This window comes from Culex pipiens, chromosome 2, assembly GCF_016801865.2.
Source record: "Culex pipiens pallens isolate TS chromosome 2, TS_CPP_V2, whole genome shotgun sequence".
In the NCBI taxonomy this organism is placed as follows: domain Eukaryota; kingdom Metazoa; phylum Arthropoda; class Insecta; order Diptera; family Culicidae; genus Culex; species Culex pipiens.
In genome coordinates, this window is record NC_068938.1 from 213382399 (window position 1) to 213405236 (window position 22838).

At 42.9% G+C, this 22838-nt stretch overlaps 2 protein-coding genes across 3 annotated transcripts; one reads left to right on the forward strand and one right to left on the reverse strand.

Moving 5' to 3' along the window:
- The first annotated feature begins 148 nt into the window (after positions 1-148).
- On the forward strand, positions 149-12935 carry LOC120416818 (failed axon connections-like). 2 transcript variants are annotated; one of them, XM_039578699.2, is made up of 4 exons: positions 149-363; positions 422-1226; positions 1289-1408; positions 12822-12935. In XM_039578699.2, exons 1-4 carry the CDS (start codon positions 266-268, stop codon positions 12918-12920), a joined length of 1122 nt encoding a protein of 373 aa, XP_039434633.1. In that variant the 5' UTR covers positions 149-265; the 3' UTR covers positions 12921-12935. The 2 variants fall into 2 exon arrangements, with proteins under 2 accessions (XP_039434633.1, XP_039434632.1); XM_039578698.2 differs by lacking the exon at positions 12822-12935 and having other exon boundaries at positions 151-363; positions 422-1222; positions 1289-1409.
- A 4061-nt stretch (positions 12936-16996) lies between these two features.
- On the reverse strand, positions 16997-21806 carry LOC128093071 (uncharacterized). The gene is made up of 4 exons (XM_052708618.1): positions 21491-21806; positions 20585-21430; positions 20462-20518; positions 16997-17272 (listed from the first exon to the last, which is right to left on the reverse strand). The coding sequence occupies exons 1-4, from the start codon at positions 21496-21498 to the stop codon at positions 17101-17103; spliced, it is 1083 nt and encodes a 360-aa protein (XP_052564578.1). The 5' UTR covers positions 21499-21806; the 3' UTR covers positions 16997-17100.
- Between the last annotated feature and the right edge of the window lie 1032 nt (positions 21807-22838).

Sequence of the window (22838 nt, forward strand, 5' to 3'; positions counted from 1 at the left end):
TGCGACTTCCGTCACTTCTCCGAAAATTTTCCAAATCTTGTTAAATCTTAGATTTAAATTTACTCGAACTTGACATTTGTCTCAAAAAATAATTTTGAGTAAGTTTGGTTTTGACGAAATCTCGAGTAAATTTTGATCAGCGTGTGAAAAGTCCAAAAACTTGCCCCAATCGAAGCAAGCTTCGACCGCGAAAAATCGTTTCTTCAGACAGTAATTAGACACTTTTGCAGAAGCGCAGCTCCGGAAACCCTTCCCTTTGCAAGAAATGGCCACCGATTCGACGACCGCGCCGGAACCGCTGCTGGATTTGAAGGCCGGCGGCGATGCCCTCCTGGTGGCGAAACTTGCCGAAACCGTTGAAAGGTTACTTTGTCAAATTTTAGCGCATTTTCCCACAACATAACCTCAATCTCCGAACCAGATTGGAATCGGAGGAGGCACCTCCCCTAGTGGCCGCGTTGGACACTTCCACCGACACCGCCGTTGTCCTGCTGCACCAGTCGGGCCAGTGCGCCGCCCTGCCCTCCTTCCAGTCGGAATGCCTCACCGTCTGCACGTGGCTTCGCGCCGCCAACGTCCCCTTTAAAACCATGAACCACAAGCTGGTCCTCACCGGAAGCCGCTTCCCGATGGTCGAGCTGGGCGACGACGAATTCGGTCCCTCCGACAACATCCTCGAGAAGCTTTCCCGCCGTCTAAACTGCAACTTGGACGACGCTCTAACCCCCGACCAAAAAATCCTCTCCTACGCCATGGCCTCAACGGTGGAGCACACCCTCGGAGCCGCCCATCGACGCTGGTGCAACGAAAACCGTGGCCAGCTGCTCCGCGCGTACGATCTAGACCTGAAGCGCGCGCTCAAGCGATCCGCAATGCCCCGCGGAGTGTTGGAGTTCTTCTTTCGGCGATCCGCATCCCGTAACGAAAAGTCCCGCGGCCAGCCGGAAGATGAGCGACTGAAAGCGGTCCGAATGATTTCGGAGTTTCTCGGCGATAGGCCGTTCTGCTTCGCCGAAGCAGTGACCACTCTGGACGTGGTGGCGTTTGGTGTGCTGGCGCCGATTCTGGCCGTGTCCGGCAACGTGGCGTACCCGTTGCGTGACCAGATGATACTGAACTACCCGAATCTGGTTGGGTTTGTCGAGCGCGTCAAGCAGCGGCTGTTCCCGGATTGGGTGGATCTGTGCTGCGGAGGGGGAGGAAGCGCGAGTGAGGATGGGAAGTGCGTAAGTTGGGTTTGATTTGAAATTAATTGAAAGAAAATTAAAATTAAAACTTAAATTTTTAGGCTGTGGATAAGAAGCACAAGCTGGAACTTGACCATTTGAACAGCGGAAAAGAGCGAAAGCAGCAGCAGCCACAATCGGATAAGGTTTTGGAAAATAGCGAAGCCGAGCTGGAAACGCAAGTTTGAGAAAATTTATTTGTGGTTTTTGCAGTGTTGTTTTATTCATTATTCGGTAATATAATGTTTAATTGGTTTTTAAATTTGAAAAAAAACTTTTTTTTAATTCAAAATGACAACCGAAATGATGGTGATTAAATATTGAAAAAAAAATGCCTTGGGTAAATTTGACTAAAATTGGATCGCAAAACCCAAATTTGATGTTTAAAGTAAAAAACTAAAAAAAACTTTTAAAACACTTTTTTTTGTTCGATAATCTGAAATCCCATACAAACCTTGGGATAGTCGAACTTCGGATAATCGAGTCTGGACTGTATTTAAGATTTTGCCAAGCTACCAAGTTTCTCCTTGAGATTACGGGTTTCAAACTGGGATGATGAAGTTAATAATAATCTTTCGCAATTCGCAATTCGCAATTTTCAGTGTAAGAACGGGCCTTGACCGATCTTATGCACTAGGTTCCCGACGAACACGCACTGCCCTTACACCTACATCTCACCCTTGCTCTGAGTCAGTACGAGCAGCACGCTAGAACACGCTTTGAGTGTTCGTGCCAGGCATGCACACCTTCTTTTCCGGTTACGCATTTTAACTCGGCCGGGGGTGGTACATTACGTAGGGTTTGATGTAAGTATAAGCGCCTAACCATTCAACGTGTGCCTATCAATTTTCATTAAAGCAAAAACTGTTTTATTTTTAGTTTGAATTCAAAAACTAATTGTTATTTACTGTGTATTGTTTTCTCCTGAAATCTTCCCTATTGTTGAGTCGTGTTTATCTGTTGCTATTTCTTTTGTCGCGGTGCTGTGTTACAATATTTTGGTCCTAAGCATTTTAGAAAAGTTTTTCAAAAGTACAATAGTAATATTTGTGTTAATCCTTTAATAATTCCATAAATTGAGCAAGGGCTCGAACCTCACTTGCTTAAGAAAAAGGTGAAGTTTCAAAACAATGGACAGTGAAGAAAATATACTATGTAAAGAATCAATAGTAAAAGGAAGATAGTAATTTATGAAGTAGATATAGAAATTAACAATAGTTAATAAAAAGAGGTAACAAACAAGCTTAGATTGTATTGAGGGCAATTTACAGGGAAGATGAGAAATTATTCAAATAGATAAATAAAGAAAAGGCACATGATAAACAAAATTGACATCGCTGCCAAATTAAGGGAAAGCAGACAGTTTTTTGCAGCAGCATCAATTGGTAAAATAGAGTGGAAAAGCGTTGAGAAATAATAGAATCAAATGAGTAAAATCGAAATCAAATGGAGGATAGTAAACAGAAGCCGCGTTAGAAAATCAGTGAAACAAAACAAACAGAAGATAGGTGGTAGCTGAGAATGAAGAGTTGTGTGATGTTTCAGGTACATCCACAGCAGTTGACTCAACATACTGCGAATCAAAACAATACCGTCTACAATCACAAATTACTTTCCTTTCCCACATTGTCGCGCCCCTTTCTTCTAGCCGTCTCTACTCTGACCCTCGCTGGTCAAAGGTTTACGAGTCGTTTCCACAGGCCACCAGCTAGGTTACACCTTGTCATCATGATGACTAAACCAAGCCAACGTGGAGGTAAGAAAATAGGACACTTGCAAGGAACCAGAGCCATGCAGTTTTGTCCAAACAGCACTACGGATGTAGTTGGGCTCTTCCGGGATGTTCCTCGCCTAGGTGTGTCAACCGATGAGTATCATCAGTATCATGCACCCTTGGCCTGCAATGATGAAGTTAATAATAATCTTCAAAACAAATTTAAAAATTTTTAAATAAAAAAGACAATCTCGAAAATAAATTTCAAATTCATGCAAGAATTTGAATATAAGGAAATTTGGAAACAAAAAAAAAATACTAGATTAAACAACAAAAATAAATTAGATTCTGAAGTTCAAATTTATGAAATAAATAAGGTCGTTGCAATTTTTTTTTCCACCTCAAAAAAATCACAAGAATTAGGGAGCAAAAAAAAATAATTACAGATCGTTGAAAATTCAAATCTTTATTTAAACAAAAAAGTACAAAATTCGATTGAAAACTATTTAAAAAATTGTGCAACGTTTATTTTTTATATTTTCCATCAAAAAGGCAACTTATTAAATTTTGAATTTTGAGTCCTGCAAAAAAAAAAAAAAAATCATAAGATCAGATATTTGAAATGTTTCAAATAAAATATAATATTGTTTCAAAACTTCAAGAAAAATTTAAAAACAGCGACTAAAAAAAAAACGCAAATACGAAATTAAGAAATTAAAAGCTAGAAAGTTTTATAATTTTTAAATTTAGAATGTAAAAAATTTAAAATCATGGAATTGATTTTGTATAGAGTTGAAATTCAAAAATTTAGAGGCAGGCCAAGGATTGATACCCAAGAGCATGCAATGGCACTGACCTTGTTGCGTGCTCTTCGGTTGACGTCCCCGCAAGGAACATCCTGGAAGGAGCGTAACTAACTACATCCGTAGTTCTGTTAGATCATCCGAATTATCTTGATCAGAACAGTATAGCTCTGGTTCCTTGCGAGTGTCCTATTTTCTTACCTCCACGTTGGCTTGGTTTTCATGATGACCTAGCTGGTGGCCTGTGGAAACGGATCGTAAACCTTTGACCACCGCGGGTCAGAGTCGAGACGGCTAAAAGAAAGGGGCGCGACAATGTGGGAAAGGGAAGTAATTTGTGATTGTAGACGGTATTGTTTTGATTCGCAGTATGTTGAGTCAACTACTGTGGATGTACCTGAAACATCGCACAACGGGGTTTCTCTTCTCTTAATTCTCAGCTACCACCTATCTCCTATTTTTATTTTGCTCTTCTGATTCCCAATTCTTCACTGATTCTTCTATTTAATATCCAACATTTGATTTTAATTTTACTAACTTTTGATTCTCTTATCTCTCAAAGCTTTTCCACTCTTTTCTATCAATTGATACTGCTGTAACAAACTTTGTTTTGTTTTTTTTCCTTAAAAATATACTTTTCCTTAATGTACTAGTAATATCAAGTCTATTTATCATTCGCCTAATCTTTTTTGATTTTATTGCGAATTTATTTATTTGAATAATTGCAGGCCAAGTGCGAATGATTCTGATGATATCTCTTCAGTTGACGCTCAGGCGAGGAACATCCTGGAAGGAGCGTCACTGACTACGTCCGTAGTCCTGTTAGATCTTTCTTGATCAGGACAGTATAGCTCTGGTTCCTTGCAAGTGTCCTATTTTCTTACCTCCACGTTGGCTTGGTTTTCATGATGACCTAGCTGGTGGCCTGTGGAAACGGATCGTAAACCTTTGACCAGCGAGGGTCAGAGTCGAGACGGCTAGAAGAAAGGGGCGCGTCAATATGGGAAAGGGAAGTAATTTGTGATTGTAGACGGTATTGTTTAGATTCGCTGTATGTTGAGTCAACTGCTGTGGATGTACCTGAACGTTGCAGAACGGGGTTTCCTCTCTCCTTTCCATTTCCAGCTACCATCTATCATCTGTTTATTTTTCACTGATTTTCTTAAACGGCTTTTGTTTACTATCCTCCATTTGATTTCGATTTTACTTATTTGATTCTCTTATTTCTCAACGCTTTTCCACTCTATTTTACTAATTGATGCTGCTGCAACAAACTGTCTGCTTTCCCTTAATTTGGCAGCGATGTCAATTTTGTTTATCATGTGCCTTTTCTTTATTTATCTATTTCAATAATTTCTCATCTTCCCTGTAAATTGCCCTCAATACAATCTAAGCATGTTTGTTACCTCTATTTATTAACTATTGTTAATTTCTTTATCTTCTTCATAAATTACTATCTTTCTTTTACTATTGATTCTTTACATAGTATATTTCTTTCAGTGTCCGTTCTTTTAAAACTTCACCTTTTTCTTAAGCAAGTGAGGTTCGAGCCCTGACTCAATTTATGAGATGATTAAAGGATTAACGCAAATATTACTATTGTACTTTTGAAAAACTTTTCTAAAATGCTTAGGACCAAAAATTGTAACAAAACACCGCGACAAAAGAAATAGCAACATAAAAACACGACTCAACACTAGGAAAGATTTCAGGAGAAAACAATAAACAGTAAAATAACAACTAGTTTTTGAATTCAAACTAAAAATTGTGGAGACTGGGTTACCCACGTGCCGGGATTCCGGACGTGGCCGAGATGCGGCCAGCCCGTTTGACTACCACACAGGAACTGAGAAGGCTGGGCCCGCGCACTGACGGCTGTGTGTGTTGACATGCGTATTCCAGGGGGCTGATGTCTGTACACACATATTGGGGTTCACTGACAGGGGGGCGCTATATGGGCCCACACATCTCCCCCCTTCTCCAGAAAAAAGTACAGCAACTCTGGTGCCTCTCATTAAAAAAAATCAAATTGTTCGTTCTACACCACCTTGGTGCGAGATTCCTACTCGAAACTAGATGTCCGCAATCCAAACTTCTTTTTACACTTAAGTTTTCCTCCACCCGGGATTTAAACTGCCGACCTCTGAATTGTGAGTCCAACTGGCAGGCCTTTTTCCCAGGGAGACGACTACCTGAACTGAGCTAACGAACCAACCTCTAGGCTAGGTCGGGGCCAACAATTACTTTCCCATCCGACGGTCCCGGCTATTGCTTCTCATTTTTGACACACATTTCCTGAAGACTAGATGCACTCCTCCTTCAAGGATTCAGGAAAAGGATAAAATGCGCTTACTACGCTTTGTTAGGCACATACACCATTTCGCTGACAAACAAACCGTTGGGGTTGAGAGTGAAACTTACTTTGACCACCCTCCGCATAAGAAAGCCGCTCTGAAAAACCATACAAACCATAAGATAAGTTTCGTTGATGATGAAATCTATTTTTTTTTTTTTGCTTGAGTCCTTAAATCGCCAACATTACTTGCTACCCCTTTTTTTCAATGATTTCTGTTATTCTCTCTTCTATTTACACTTCCCGTTTTGTTTGTTTTCCAAGTGCTGTTCAAGATTCACTCCTTTAAGATCTCCTATATTAAAACGTTACCACCAAATTAAAGCTTCCAGCAGGTTTCCTCAAGCCAAAACCATCTTGGCTCCTCAGCAATTCCTTTCAATCCCAGATTTTCAGCGACTTTTCGTAAGCCCTTGTTTATTTCGGCCCTTCAGCATGTTTACTATTCAGTGAGATCACAAACCGGAAAGGTCTATTCAGTGAGTACTCACACGCCGTTGTTGTTTTTCACAAATCGTTGCGGCCTATTCAGTGAGGTCACAAGCCGGTAGGGCCTATTCAGTGAGTGCTCACAAGCCGTTGTTGTTTTTCACAAATCGTTGCGGCCTATTCAGTGAGGTCACAAGCCGGTAGGGCCTATTCAGTGAGTGCTCACAAGCCGTTGTTGTTTTCACAAATCGTTGCGGCCTATTCAGTGAGGTCACAAGCCGGTAGGGCCTATTCAGTGAGTGCTCACAAGCCGTTGTTGTTTTTCACAAATCGTTGCGGCCTATTCAGTGAGGTCACAAGCCGGTAGGGCCTATTCAGTGAGTGCTCACAAGCCGTTGTTGTTTTTCACAAATCGTTGCTGCCTATTCAGTGAGGTCACAAGCCGGTAGGGCCTATTCAGTGAGTGCTCACAAGCCGTTGTTGTTTTTTCACAAATCGTCGCGGCCTATTCAGTGAGGTCACAAGCCGGTAGGGCCTATTCAGTGAGTGCTCACAAGCCGTTGCTGTTTTCACAAATCGTTGCGGCCTATTCAGTGAGGTCACAAGCCGGTAGGGCCTATTCAGTGAGTGCTCACAAGCCGTTGTTGTTTTTCACAAATCGTTGCGGCCTATTCAGTGAGGTCACAAGCCGGTAGGGCCTATTCAGTGAGTGCTCACAAGCCGTTGTTGTTTTCACAAATCGTTGCGGCCTATTCAGTGAGGTCACAAGCCGGTAGGGCCTATTCAGTGAGTGCTCACAAGCCGTTGTTGTTTTTCACAAATCGTTGCGGCCTATTCAGTGAGGTCACAAGCCGGTAGGGCCTATTCAGTGAGTGCTCACAAGCCGTTGTTGTTTTTCACAAATCGTTGCTGCCTATTCAGTGAGGTCACAAGCCGGTAGGGCCTATTCAGTGAGTGCTCACAAGCCGTTGTTGTTTTTTCACAAATCGTCGCGGCCTATTCAGTGAGGTCACAAGCCGGTAGGGCCTATTCAGTGAGTGCTCACAAGCCGTTGCTGTTTTCACAAATCGTTGCGGCCTATTCAGTGAGGTCACAAGCCGGTAGGGCCTATTCAGTGAGTGCTCACAAGCCGTTGTTGTTTTTCACATATCGTTGCGGCCTATTCAGTGAGGTCACAAGCCGGTAGGGCCTATTCAGTGAGTGCTCACAAGCCGTTGTTGTCTTTCGCTGTCAGTGAAATTATTTCAGTCCCTTTCTTGTATAATACTCCTCGCAAAGTATCTACATTTCCACTCTTAATAATCAATTCTATTAACATAGACAGACATGCTTTCTTGGGTATTTTTCCCCCTCTCCAGCTTGCCCTCGCTGCCGCTGCCGGCGATTCCAAATTTTTCTTGACCGGCTCCTTACCAAGCGCACACAGCTTATAGCTTAACTCACCCTTATCACCTCCGAAAGGGCTTCCGATAAAAGAATCAAAATTGTCCTGCTCTAGGCACTTAAATTTTGGAGCAGCTTGACTCGCAAATTTCTTGTTTTAATAAAGGAAAAAAAAACGTGTTTATACAAAACATTTCGAACGTGTAACTCTTTGCCGTATCAAAGCTGCCTAACAGATTACACCAACACACGCACACCGCATATGATGCGACCATGCGGGAAAAAAAGAACAAAACAATTTGCATGCTGAGGGTAAACCGCTAGCAGGTTCATTCTTACCGGGCATTTTCATATTTGAATACAATCTCGTCATTTGGCCCATTGGAATTGTTTCGCTCGAAGTGCGACGGCGTTGTTCAGTACCACCCTTGCCTCAGCAAAATGTCAAAAAATTTCTTAAGAGGCTCGTTGTCGTTCAAGGCTTTTTTTTCATTGCCGCCCAACAATAACTAACAACGTAACATCAAACCATGATGAATGGCAACCGCCGCTCACCGCCGGCCCCGTCAAATACAACATGGCAACCATTGCCACCGCCACAATTTTTTTCGTCTCCCACACACGTCCACTTAAACCACCCAAAACAACCCGTGACCTTTTCACAACGTTACCAACTGAGCACTTTTCCAAGAGGACTTACTGGTCAGTGACCGACGCCTCGCTACCGAAAACACTATAAAACCTGGCAGGATTCGCCAATTGTGGAGACTGCGTTACCCACGTGCCGGGATTCCGGACGTGGCCGAGATGCGGCCAGCCCGTTTGACTACCACACAGGAACTGAGAAGGCTGGGCCCGCGCACTGACGGCTGTGTGTGTTGACATGCGTATTCCAGGGGGCTGATGTCTGTACACACATATTGGGGTTCACTGACAGGGGGGCGCTATATGGGCCCACACAAAAATAAAACAGTTTTTGCTTTAATGAAAGTTGATAGGCACACTATAAATGGTTAGGCGCTTATACTTACATCAAACCCTACTTAATGTACCACCCCCGGCCGAGTTAAAATGCGTAACCGGAAAAGAAGGTGTGCATGCCTGGCACGAACACTCAAAGCGTGTTCTAGTGTGCTGCTCGTACTGACTCAGAGCAAGGGTGAGATGTAGGTGTAAGGGCAGTGCGTGTTCGTCGGGAACCTGGTGCATAAGATCGGTCAAGGCCCGTTCTTACACTGAAAATTGCGAATTGCGAATTGCGAATTTATTTATTTGAATAATTCTTTATCTCAAGCAAAACATTGTAAAACGTCCCATCTCATTTTTCAAAACATTGAGAAAAACGAGGATGAAATCTGCGGTTGGTTTTTCAATTCCTATTTCGAACATAATTGGCCAAATGCGATTATTATTTAAGTAAAATGCGTGAAACTAGATGTGTTATGCATCCCCATATTCAATTTAATGCAAAAATGTAATTATTCCTGTAAAATTGATGAAAAAATAACATAGGCCTGAAAAAAAGTTATCAATATGCGGGATCAGATTAAGCCTTTTGCGTTTTAGACCCTTTGTAAACATTGGCGTGTTTCATTTTCCATTTGGGCCTTATGTCAAACGGCCAAACACGACGGCAGGATTTGTTTTTGTTATTGTTTTGTTTTTTGGCCTCGTAGGCCAATCCAAAACAAATCACGCTTTCGTGTTTGGTCTTTTGAATCAAAAAATTATTTTTGCTCGTTTTTGTTAATTTAACAGTTAATATCGAGTTTTTTTATTACATTTTTTGTTGTACGTCGAGTATTACTGCATTCCAAATGGTAAGTTCAAACTTTTAGTGATTTAAAGTGAATAATAAAGTTCTTATTTTGCAGGAAAGTTCGTGATACTTAGATGGCTAAAAAAGCCCACAAACTTGGATAATAATGGCCGGTAGGTGCTCCAGGAAAAAATGTGAGTACATTTGTGAAAGGAATAACGTCCTACGATGCCGACGGAGGCAATTGTTGCATTCCGTTTTCGGAGACGTGGAGACCAAGCCGCCAAATCGCATGACTATCTCCGTCGAACCCAAGGTCGAACCTGTCGACTGGTCGATGGCACCAACGGCTTGACCGGCTACAACCAGGAGAAAAGGAGTAATCAGTGCGAATGTACTTATCAACGGGGAGATTCATCGGAACTAGTGACATGGAATAGCAAAGAAATTGTATTGTGTAATAAATTTATGTAAATGGTTCGTGTTTTGAGTTTATTTACAAACCAGAAAAGACTAGAATCATAATGATGCCTTTCTTTAGGGAGTGTAGGAATTTTCCAGAAATACTGGGAATATTTATTTTGAATAAATCTCTGTAAGTGGAAAGATGAACTCGTTGATTGGAGCCGTCGCAGATGGTGTTAGAACGTGGAGGATTTGTCAGTCGTCCGGATCAGTCGAGGTGGCGTTTGGCGGTTGCCATGCACTCCGGTTGAGTTCACCAAAAGGCGAAGAACACGTGTCGGTGTTTGATTCTGCAACGGTGCTGACTTGTACCCAAGCTTGTACCGACCGCCGCTGCTTCCGGTAGCAGATTTCCCTCAAATGCTGCCTTTATCGGTTCTTCGCTAACACCCGTCGTCGGAGCAGTCATAGCCACCTGAGTTTATGATCGCGTTCGAGGCCAGCATATTCTTGTTTCGAACACTAACGCATCCGCCGCTCCGGATCGATGTTCCGGCGACGTAGTGTTGGTGCTCGTGTCGTCGGCCTTGCTCATGTAGCCACTACCGTAATCGTTCGTAGCGCTTGATACCATTCGGATTGTTCCGGACGTCGCCGGTTGGGCTTATTCGTGGCGTAGTCGTTGGCGGAGTTAGGTTCACTTGGTGCACGTCGTTGCTGCCGAAGCGGGGCATCTGGTTGTTTCCCGTTGTTCACGTGCGCCCGCAGGTTTTCCACCGTAAAAGAGATGAAGAAACGGGGACAGTCAGAATTGTGGTGCTGCTGGGTTTTGGGATCTAAAAGAGAGATATAATGACAACATTTGAATTTGTATTCATTATTGTATTGGAATCTGCTCTTTCAAAATTGTCCACTCACCCGAAGCCATGAAGAAATAGAACGCGCCATGCTATTCCCGCCAGCGCTGGCAGGAGTTTCAGGAGTGAATTCCGTTGTTCACGTTGACTAGATTGATCCTCGGGTTGATCAGATCGTCTTTTTCGATACAGCCGGAAGTAGATATCTGTCCCGTGGCCTCGCACTGCATCGATACTCCGTTCTGTCCCGGAAGCTTGCTGTTTCGCAGTAATTCAAAACAAAGGGCCATTCTTTGTTTCGGTGTTTGTTTTGAAACAAATTGTTTTTGTCCCTGGGTCAAACACGATTTCAAAACAAAACAACCCAGTTTCTACATTGGCCCTTAGAACCAAAGGGTCTATGAGGATTTTGAATACAAACAAAATATCATTGACATCGGCCTTTGGTAAAATACATGTTTTTTCATAGAAAAATCATATTTTTCATACTTATCTCGATATGTAGCGATAGTTTAACACCCTTAGAACCGTTTGCAGGAAAAATGTGTTTTGTTTACATTTTTGACTTTGGACCTTTTACATTGTTTTGCTTGATCTGTCCTATAAATTATTATTACTATAATCTTAGCTTGTTTTGTATCTCTATTTATTAATTATTGTCTAATTTTACATCTAATACATCTAGCTTCTCATTTTTATTCTTCAAAATACGCTCATCATTCTCTTACTATTGATACTTGATTTTTATAAAATAAATTCTCTTTTACTGTCAATTGTTTTCAATCTTCACCCTTTTTTCAAACAAGTGAGGTTTGAGCCCTTACTCAATTTATGGAATGGTTAAAGGATTAACACAAATATAACTATTGTACTTTTGGTAAACTTTTGAATAACATGCTTAGTGTAGGTCCAAAACATTGTAACAAAACACCGCGACAGAAGAAATAGCAACAGATTAACACGATTCAACATTAGGGAAGATTTCAGGAGAAAACAGTACACAGTAGAATAACAACTAGTTTTTGAATTCAAACTAAAAATAAAACAGTTTTTGCTTAAATAAAAGTTGATAGGCACACTTTAAATGGTTAGGCGCTTATACTTACATCAAACCCTACTTAATGTACCACCCCCGGCCGAGTTAAAATGCGTAACCGGAAAAGAAGGTGTGCATGCCTGGCACGAGCACTCGAAGCGTGTTCTAGCGTGCTGCTCGTACTGACACAGAGCAAGGGTGAGATGTAGGTGTAAGGGCAGTGCGTGTTCGTCGGGAACCTGGTGCATAAGATCGGTCAAGGCCCGTTCTTACACTGAAAATTGCGAATTGCGAATTTAGTAACTTTGATTGAAAATTCAAAAAAATCATCTTTAAAATTTACAATCTCATGAAATAAAAAAATATTTCCAATTTTTTTTATTTTCCTATTCAAACGTTGCAATTTTCGATAACACCTTCTAAGATAAAAAAAAAGTATTTATTTCTTCTAAAATCTAGAGCAACATTTCAAGGGGACGGTAAACGCGTGTCATTAGAGGCCGTAAGAGCAATGGCGCACCGCCCATTTCAAATGTTGCTCCAGAATTATGTTAATAATATCTTTTATCTAAACACATGAGTCTTCAACTCTCTTATCAATACATCTTTGCACTTTTAGCCTCAAATTCAACAACATCCATCTTTCCATCGTTTTGACTAATCATCCTCCTCCTCCCCACAAACACTAAAGCCCCGCGACATTGACCTCGATCTCAACCTGCCCTCGGTCCGGCTCCGTTTCGCCTTTGGCGTAGATGTCTCAAGCCGAGCCTTGGAAGCACTTTTCCTACCACTAGCCGACTCCACCTCCACCCGGTAGTGACGCCTTTCGCAGTGCTGCACGTAGTTGTAAAAGAACCAGCGGCTGGTGCCGTCCGTTAGCGTTACTTTGCAGTCGTTGCTGCAGATGGGACACCGCACCGCGGCTTGGATGGTTCCGTTTGGACTTCGGTAGACCCGGCACTGTCTGCTTTTCGGCAGTTGCTTGAAGAAGGCTTTGAAGGTTGGCGTGGAGGAGTCGCTGGAAGAATTTGACTGTTTGGTGAAGTTTCTGGGGAAGGGGGACATAACTTACCGTGCCTGGTAGTACTCGCGGATCTTGGTGGCTAGGAGTTCGGCTAGCTGGGTTCCGTTTTCCACCTTTTCGCGCACTCCCTTTTCTTTGAGCTTGGCAGCCTTCAAGTAGTGACGAATTCCGTTTTGTTGAATTGCCGAAGCGATGGACAGTATGGTGCACTTTTCCTCCGGGCTAAAGCAGAACCGTTCCGGGTGGTCCCAGTACGTCTCGCCGTAGTACTTGAGCATCGCTTGCTTGGGATCGGTTCCACGGGCTTCTTCCTGGCTGGCCAGCATTTGCACCGACTGTCGCATGCTCTCCTCGATTCGTTTGATTGTGGATGGTGAGATAAAACCAAGGGACGCCTCGCGGCACCGTCCGGTCAGTTCGAGCGCGTGTCGCACGTGCACCGGAATCGAATCTACGTCATGTTGCAAAACCTGCCAGAAGCGTTTCTGGAATTTTAAAAGCTCAATCAGAATAAAAAAAACGTTAAAAAAGACTACATTAAAACTGACATTCTTCCTGTCGTCGTTCCGATCCACCACGACGGACAGTTCCTTCGCTTTCAAGTTCTTGCAGGTTTCGCTCAAGCCAGTCTCCTCTTCCGGTTCGAAATTGTCGTCCTCCACCCGGCTAAGCTCGTAATCGTCCAGAGCCAACGGTTCAATCGACACCCACAAACTGCTGTAATCGGCCACGTTGCTATAACTCAACCCACCATTCTGAACCTCCTCGAGCTGAAGCTCCAGCGTGGGGAACGGTCGGCACCGGCGAACTGCTTCGTGCAGCTTTTGGCACCGGTCCCGGAACAGCTCCAGCTCGGTCAGTTTTTGCTGGCACGCGATGCAGATCGCGCTAGCCCCGTCTCGGGCCGGGTCCAGACGGATCTGGACGAGAGATTTGAAGCGGGACAAGATGGCTTGGTTGTGGTCAGCGGAATCGGTGAACAACGGTGCTATCCGGAACTGTGAGTAGCAAAATCGGCAGTATTTGGTTGGGTTTGCGCTGGGTCTGGAAAGGGGAATTTTTGTCAAATTTTGTATAGTTTTATTGGTACAGTACTTACGGCGTGGGGTAATCCGAGGAAATTCCGTTCATTTTTGGTATCAAAATATACACTTTTAAGTATAATCTTTAATGCGTTTTTCATTGAATTTTGAAAACAAATTTAAATTTTGCTGCAAAACCGGCAAAACAAACCACAACAACGTTGCTCGAAAAACTGCTCGAACTTGTCAAATGAGTGAGATACACTGAAGAAAATAGCGATGTCATATTTAATGTAATTTTTTTATGTTTTTCTAAATATTTTGTTTTTTTAGAAGAACTTCGTTTATTGTTAACTTTAAAAAATCCTTGAATTTCAAAGTTTCTAAAATTTCTCTTGAATTTCTGAAACATCTTAAATGCTAAAACACCCAGAAATTCACCTACACAACAATTTCGCATTAAAATTCAGTTTAAAACTCAGTAAAATTTACTGAAATCTACACTACTGAAATTTTCAGTAAATGAAAACTTGCTGAAATTTCAGCAAACTTTGACAGCTCCATACAAATTTTAACTGAAGTTCAACGAAAAACTAACTGAAAATTTCAGTAGTGCAGTTTTCAGTAAATTTAACTAAAAATGAACATCAGAATTAGCAGTGTAAGTTTCCAGTAACTATTCAAATTTGAAAAAATAAAAAAAGGCAGACATTTTCACAATTTAAGATTTTAGAAAAATTGTTTTTTTAATTCAAATATTTAAAAAATGGTAAAAAATCAAAAGTTTTAAAATTTCAGCAATTCCTAAAATTGGGTATTAAAGCTCAATGTAAATTTTTATGTACAACGGTAAAAAACACGATTAAAACCTTGATTAAAACCCATTTCTGATCACTTTTTTTCATTTTAATGCAAAAAAAAATTACAAAACAACATTTTTTCGATGGATCAACTATGGGGAGCTATGGACGAGCTGTCTAGTAAGAGCTTTTCTGTCAAGAAAGACCGCGAGGATAATTTTTCAAAATCGATTTAAAAATCCATTTTAAACTCTTTGTGGTCGTACAAAGCGTCATTGTACTCTGAAAAATAAGCTTTATCGCTGTAAACAATAATATCAGCAATCTAAGCTTCATTTTAGGACCCAATTCTTTAAATCTCTTTAACTCCTAAGATCACTTGATTTCCTAAAACTCTACAAGTGACTTTTTTTTTAGTTTTGAAACTCCTAAAATACATTAATTGCGAAAATTCCAAAAAATTCAAATGTTTGTAAAACAATCTAAATAGTTTTGAACTAAAAAATTTATATAATCATTAAAATTTTGATATTTTTTTGCTACTTTGATTTCAGAAATTGTAGGAATTCCAGAATTTTTATGGAATATAGAATTGTTAGAAAATTATAGGTATTTAGAATTTAAAAAAATCTCGAATATTTAAATTTAATATAACTTCAATTTTAGGAATTTTAGAACTGCCGGGACCCGTGGTGTAGGGGTAAGCGTGGTTGCCTCTCACCCAGTCGGCCTGGGTTTGATCCCAGAAGGTCCCGGTGGCATTTTTCGAGACGAGATTTGTCTGATCACGCCTTCCGTCGGACGGGAAGTAAATGTTGGCCCCGGACTAACCTAAAAAAAAGGTTAGGTCGTTAGCTCAGTCCAGGTGCAGGAGTCGTCTCCCTGGGTCCTGTCTCGGTGGAGTTGCTGGTAGGCAGTTGGACTAACAATCCAAAGGTCGTCAGTTCGAATCCCGGGGTGGATGGAAGCTAAGGTGTAAAAAGAGGTTTGCAATTGCCTCAACAATCAAGCCTTCGGACACCTAGTTTCGAGTAGGAATCACCGACACCGACGTAACACTCAAGTAAAAAAGATGACCCTTCTTTGCATCACCCCTCCGGTAAGTCCGGTGAGCTGTCAAACGGTTTTTCGAAAAATGTATTTGCAAGGCAACACTGATTCTATTTTGTTTGTAAACACAAATCAGCTGATTCATTCATAAACTACGTTTTGTTTGCAAACAATGGGTCGAGCAGTGTTGCGAAATATATTTTTATCGGCAAGGGGTGATTCCAAGGAAGTAATTGGGGTGAGTCGTGCTGGGACACATTTCAGCAGATTTTTTACATGGAGTGTTACGTCGGTGTCGGTGTAGGAATCTCGCAATCGAGAACGCCAAGGCAATGCTGTAGAGCGAATAATTTGATTTTTTTGAATTTAAGAACTAAATTATTTAAGAGGTTTTTGATTTTTTTTTTTTGAATTTTATAAGGCCATTGCAAATATTTTTCAAAGTTTATGTTTATATATACAGATAAAATACAGATTTATTTTTAAGAAAATACAGATATCCCATAACATATTTTGACAACGTTGATCGAATGGAGAAGTAAAACGTCGGTCCATTTGCGTAAAGAGGTTTTGGGTGACTCACCACACATAACCTTCGGACACCTAGAAATGAGCAGAAACATGCAACAGAGCCCACAAAAGTCCCGGGGGTCGTTAAAGTGGATCGCTTTGTTATGTTTGGGCTTGTTTAAAAATGTTTTGATTAAAAATAAAATTTTGGACAGTACTTAGATATTTTGGAAACTAATGATGGAAAAACAACTGGACACATGTATAATGCATTGTAAAACACGTTTTTTTTTTAAATTAAAATATTGAAACCATGGCTCGTAATTTCAATTTTCATATGTGTTTTCCCCCGTCGACTTTGGTCAGAGTCGAGGGACATAAATTTCAAAAAATATTTGCAACGGCATATATTGCAAAGAGATTTATCGTCGTATAATATATTTCACAACCATTTTTAAATAAATATGATGAATTGATGGCTTGTTATTTCAGTTTAGCCTTTAACTAAAATTATGATTGTCGATTTTATATACAAAAACTAGCAATTAACAATATTTATATTACAACCAGTTTTCAAAGGTCTTAAAAACATTCATTTACAATCAAGAAAGATAAAAACAAGTTGTTTTCGGTCAATCACCTAATCATTTATGTATTTTGCATCGCATTTACTAGTCACTTTCCAGTAAACTAAAAAAACGTCGCGTGCTTTCGATCATCCTTGGCTCACTTTTTCTTCACCGTTCGGTACTCCACCCGGTAGTGCTGCTGGCAGTGTTTCACAAAGTTGTGAATGCGCCACGAGTTACCATCCCTAGTAACTTGCAGGTGCATGTTACAGTACGAGCAGTACATAAGTCCTATAATGGTTCCGTCCTCCCTTTGGCGCACGACGCACCTATCCACGGATCCGGAAATGAAGAATACCGTTAGGCCACGGGAAAAAAAGCCCCCGTTACGGTAGCGAGAGAAAACCGGAGCTAGGTCCCGGAAGCTCACAGGCGTAAAACGCCCCGGGACTAGGCAGCGCTGCCCCGATCCGGCCGCCTGCTGAAAAGTAGGAATCGCGAAGGACAAGGAGAATGACGACCCGGAACCAACGGCGCAAGCCCACGTACAAAGAGGACACCGATTGGCGACTCGGTACCTGGAATTGTAGGTCGCTGAAGTTCGAGGGTTGCGACATCGCTTTGGCGAACGAATTGCGACCCCGCAAATTCGACATTGTCGCACTGCAGGAGCTTTGCTGGCAGGGGAACAAGGACTGGGATAGTCGTAGGACTAACGCCACATTCTACCAGAGCTGCGGCACCAACAACAAGAAGCTGGGGACCGGCTTTATTGTGATGGGTAAGATGAAGGATAGGGTGATTGGCTGGAAGCACATCAGTAACCGGATGTGCAAGTTGAGGATCAGAGGCCGTCTCTTCAACTACAGCATCATCAATGTCCACTGCCCACACGAAGAAAGACCCGAAGAAGAGAAAGAAGCATTCTACGCGCGGCTGGAGAAGGAGTATGACAGCTGCTCACGAAGAGATGTGAAAATCGTCATCGGGGATTTTAACGCTCAGGTGGGAAGGGAGGTGATGTATCGACCGGTGATAGGGCCTTGCAGCCTTCACACCGCCACGAACAATAACGGCCAACGCTGCATCAACTTTGCAGCCTCCCGCGGAATGGTGGTAAGAAGTACCTTTTTCCCACGCAAAGACATCCACAAAGCCACTTGGGTATCGCCAAATGGAAGAACGAAAAATCAAATCGACCACGTTTTAATCGACGGACGATTCTTCTCGTACATAACGAACGTTCGCACGTATCGCGGTGCGAATATCGATTCGGACCACTACCTGGTAGGAGCATGCATGCGCTCAAAATTGTCGACGGTCTGCTACCAGCGACGAAGCCCTCCGACACCTCCGCTGAACGTCGAGCGTTTGCAGGATAGCGAAGTGGCTGATAGTTACGCGCAGCAGCTGGAGGCGAACCTGCCAAGTGAGGAAGAACTAGGCGCTGCTTCTCTCGAGGATGGCTGGAGTATGATCTGCTCAGCCATCGGTAGTGTCGCTGAAACTTCATTAGGTAGGGTGGAACGAGTCAGGAAAAACGATTGGTACGACGACGAGTGCCAACGATTATCGTACGAGAAGAAAGCTGCTTTCAACAGAAAGCTGCAGACCGGTACGATAGAGGACGAGGATCGATACAAACAGGCAAGGGAACGACAAACCGCGGTCTTCAAGATAAAGAAGCGCCAGCAAGAAGACCGGGACCGCGACGAGATGGAGCGGCTGTTCCTTGCAAACGAGACGCGGAAGTTCTACGGGAAGATAAACCAGTTCCGGAAAGGCTTCGTGCCGCGAGCTGAGAAGTGCCGGGACGCAGAGGGAAATCTTCTCGTGAACAGAAACGAGGCGATACGCAGGTGGAAGCAGTACTTCAATGAACACCTCAACGGCGAAACAGCAGACGGAGACGGCATAGAAGTTAACCTTGGAGCTCCCGGAGCTGATGACCAGTTCCCGGCTCCCGATCTCTGGATGGTTAAGAAGGAGATCAAGGAGCTGAAGAACAACAGAGCCGCCGGTAAAGATCGGTTGCCGAGCGAGCTTTTCAAATATGGAGGAGAGAAACTGGCTAGGGCGCTCCACAAGGTAATTTCTATGATCTGGGATGAGGAAAATCTACCGGAACAATGGATGGAGGGGGTTATATGCCCCATCTACAAAAAGGGCGATAAGTTGGATTGCTGTAACTACCGCGGCATAACTCTTATCAATGCTGCCTATAAAGTACTCTCCCAGATCCTCTGCCGTCAGCTATCACCCCACGCAAAAAGGTTCGTGGGGCCCTACCAAGCGGGCTTCACGGGCGCGCGAGCCACCACGGACCAAATATTTTGCCTCCGGCAGATCCTTGAGAAATGCCGCGAGTACAACGTGCCCACACATCACATTTTCATTGACTTCAAGGCAGCCTATGACACGGTCGACCGCGAGCAGCTATGGCAGATTATGCACGACAACGGTTTTCCGGACAAACTGACACGGCTGGTCAAGGCAACCATGGAGCGAGTAATGTGCTTTGTGCGTGTTTCGGGGGAATTATCGGAACCCTTTGAGTCACGGCGAGGGTTACGACAGGGTGATGGCTTATCTTGTCTTCTGTTCAACATCGCCCTAGAAGGTGTTATACGAAGAGCGGGCATTGACACGAGTGGCACGATATTCTTCAAGTCGGTTCAACTGCTTGGTTTTGCTGATGACATCGATATTATAGCGAGAAGTCAAGAGAAGGTGATGGAAATCTACACCGGACTGAAAGCAGCAGCCATGCAGATTGGACTGGCGATGAATGCGACGAAAACAAAGTACATGAGAGGTCGAGGCTCCAAAGACGGGGGCCCCCCGTGTCTGACTCCCCTAGCAGTGGACGGTGACGAGCTGGAGGAGGTAGACGAGTTCGTGTACTTGGGATCCCTGGTGACGGCCGATAACAACATCCAGACTCGCATTCATGCAGGAAATCGTGCATACTTCGGAGTACGGAAGACCCTGACATCCGATCGAGTGCGACGCCGCACGAAGCTAGCAATCTACAAGACCCTCATTAGACCAGTCGTCCTCTTCGGCCACGAAACTTGGACTATGCTGAAAGAGGATGAACGTGCCCTTGGAGTCTTTGAACGGAAGGTGCTACGGACGATCTATGGGGGTGTGCGGACTGCTAACGGTGAGTGGCGTAGGCGCATGAACCACGAGCTGCACGCTTTGCTTGGAGGTCCGACTATCGTCCAAGAGGCGAAGGTCGGCCGACTTAGGTGGGCTGGTCACGTTGCGAGAATGCACGATGACAGTCCCGTTAAAATGATCTTCGACCGCGATCAACTGGAAGGCGGTAGAGGACGAAAACCGGGAGCACAGCGAGCACGATGGGGTGATCAAGTCAGGCGAGATATCCGGAAAATCTGCAACATAGAAGATTGGAGACAAACAGCCCAGGATCGAGAAATATGGAGGCGTCTCCTTGTCACAGCACGGACTTCCCTCGGAGCCCTATGCTGATTGGTATGGTATGTATGCACGTATCCACGCCCGGCAGCCTCGCGAAAAATGCTCCAAACTCTTCACTATCGTTGGCACTGTTGGTAATTAATAAAAATGTATTGTCTTAATCGATAAATAGAATAAAATTGATATTATCTTACTGTTGTCTGTAGTAATCCTGAATCTTATCGGCCAGTTTCTCTGTTAGTGTTTCAGCATCATCCGGTTTATCCGCCGCATTCAACCGTTCTTTACGGCTGTGTGTAACGCATGCTTTGCTGAGATACTCGTTTATCCCATTTTCCTGGACGGCAGCCGTAATCGAAAGGATTGTCTGCACTTCTCCAGCTAGGAATTTGAATTTTGACGGAATTTTGCAATAAACTGCGCCGTAATACTGTCGGAGAACCTCCCATCGATTTCCTCCCAGTGAACCCTTACTGGAAATCACATACTCAACCGTATCGCGCATGTCCTGTTCGATCTGTTTGATTGTCATAGGCGAGATCATCCCAAGTGACGCATTTCGATAGAATCCGGTCAGTTCGAGGGCGCGTTTGATGTGATCTGGAATGACACCAACGTCCTGCGAAATGGCTCGCCAAAAGCTGTCTCTTGTTCTCCTTTTCGAAACAACATCAGAAGCATCCTGAAGTGGGTCATTTTTCGTCGGTGGACCGATGCCTCCGTCAGAATCTTCACCATCGCCCAAAGGTTCCACAGCGAACCAAAGATCATTTTGGCTACATTGATTGCCATCGATCTTTTGCCGTACGATGGCATCGTGGTGGGTGCACCGATCGCGGAACAGTTGAAATTCCGCCAACTGTTGGCGACACATTGAGCAAATCGCAGTGGTCGCAGCCTGGTTGGGATCCAGCTCGATCTGGATGAGGGAACTGATTTGGTTGACCAGTTGCTCGTCCTTTGGACCATTGGAAAGCAGTGGTTCCACTCGGAATTGCGAAAAACAAAACCGACAGTACTGCAAGGGATCGTCAGTTGGCCTGTATGGAATCAAGGTGTCAATTTGATACAGTGTTTTTCGATATAGCGAGAAAACTTACGGATTCATCACTGGACTTGACTTGGTTTTTCAAAATTTAATGTATTTTTCTACACCTTTGTCAATGGACCACCTTTTTATTATATTTTGAATAATGGTAACATACAATTTCACTTGTACCAAAAAAGAAACGAGTTTCTATTTGCACTACGACTGTTTTAAGGCTAGTACGCTGATCGGAAGGAAAGGGGTCAAGAAATGGCTTTACGAACAGCAGAACAAAGGAGAGGGAGTGATTTCTTGGGGCTTTTCTTCACCCTCTCTGGCTTGCTTTAGCTGCCGCTGCTGCCCATTTGATTTTTTTTTCTTGACCGGTTTCTTCCGAAGTGCGTATACCGCTTTAAACAAGAAATGACGGCTGTAAACAAGCCGTTTCTCTCCGTGCATTGAACTGTCAAAAGTGCTCGATTATTTTTGGAGACGGAAAAATATTTTTTTGTTTTAAGAAATAAATAAAAAGAACAAAAAAAACAATCGCAACCGCAGCTGGTCCCGATAATTGTCCAGCCTCAACGGAAACTACTCGCTCTTCCAAATCCAACCATTTGTGTACCACAGAAAGGTCATCGTTCCGGAATTTACAGGTGTTAAAAACTCCGTCGTCCGCACCTTTTCCACAGCTTTATAGAAATGAGATAGGTAATTAAACTTTGTTTGCTACAAAAAAAAAACAATCATAACAAAACTGACAGTCGAGCGCGCGGAGTGACTCAAAGAAAACCAATGTTTTCAACAAAGCAGGTGTACGTTGTCAAATGTCAAACGACAAGAGGAATTTAATTCCTTAATGTGTTAAATGCGAAAAATTAATACATTAAGGCTAATGTCACGCCCCTCGAAAACAATATTTTTTTAAATCAAGCGAGGTAATATAAAAAATCAGAATAACAACGGACAAAATTAAATAAAACAAGCCAAGTGGTCCCCAGCTCATCTTCTCGTTCCGGCCAGCACCTTAACTCTAATTAATCACTCTGCAACGATAATCAAGCCCCACATTGGAAAATAATATAAAAAAAAACATTCAAAAGCTTGAAAAATATTAAGAGTTCTATCCGCACCCAGGCAAACAATGTTTACATTGTCGTATCGAGAAATTAAAAGTGAGAGTGTGTGCAACATGGAGTTAAACTTTCTATGAAGATGCTGTGAAGGTTACCATGACTCTTTGAAAAGTTTAACTCCATGTTGCACGCACACACTCTCACTTTTAATTTCTCGATAGGTTGATTTGTCAGCACCTATCTGACAGATGCGGACGAGAACGCTGATTGGTTGTTTTTCTGTCCTAACGGTTTCTCTCTTTCGCAAAGGAAGCATTGAAACATTTCATGCTATCAATCAGCTGT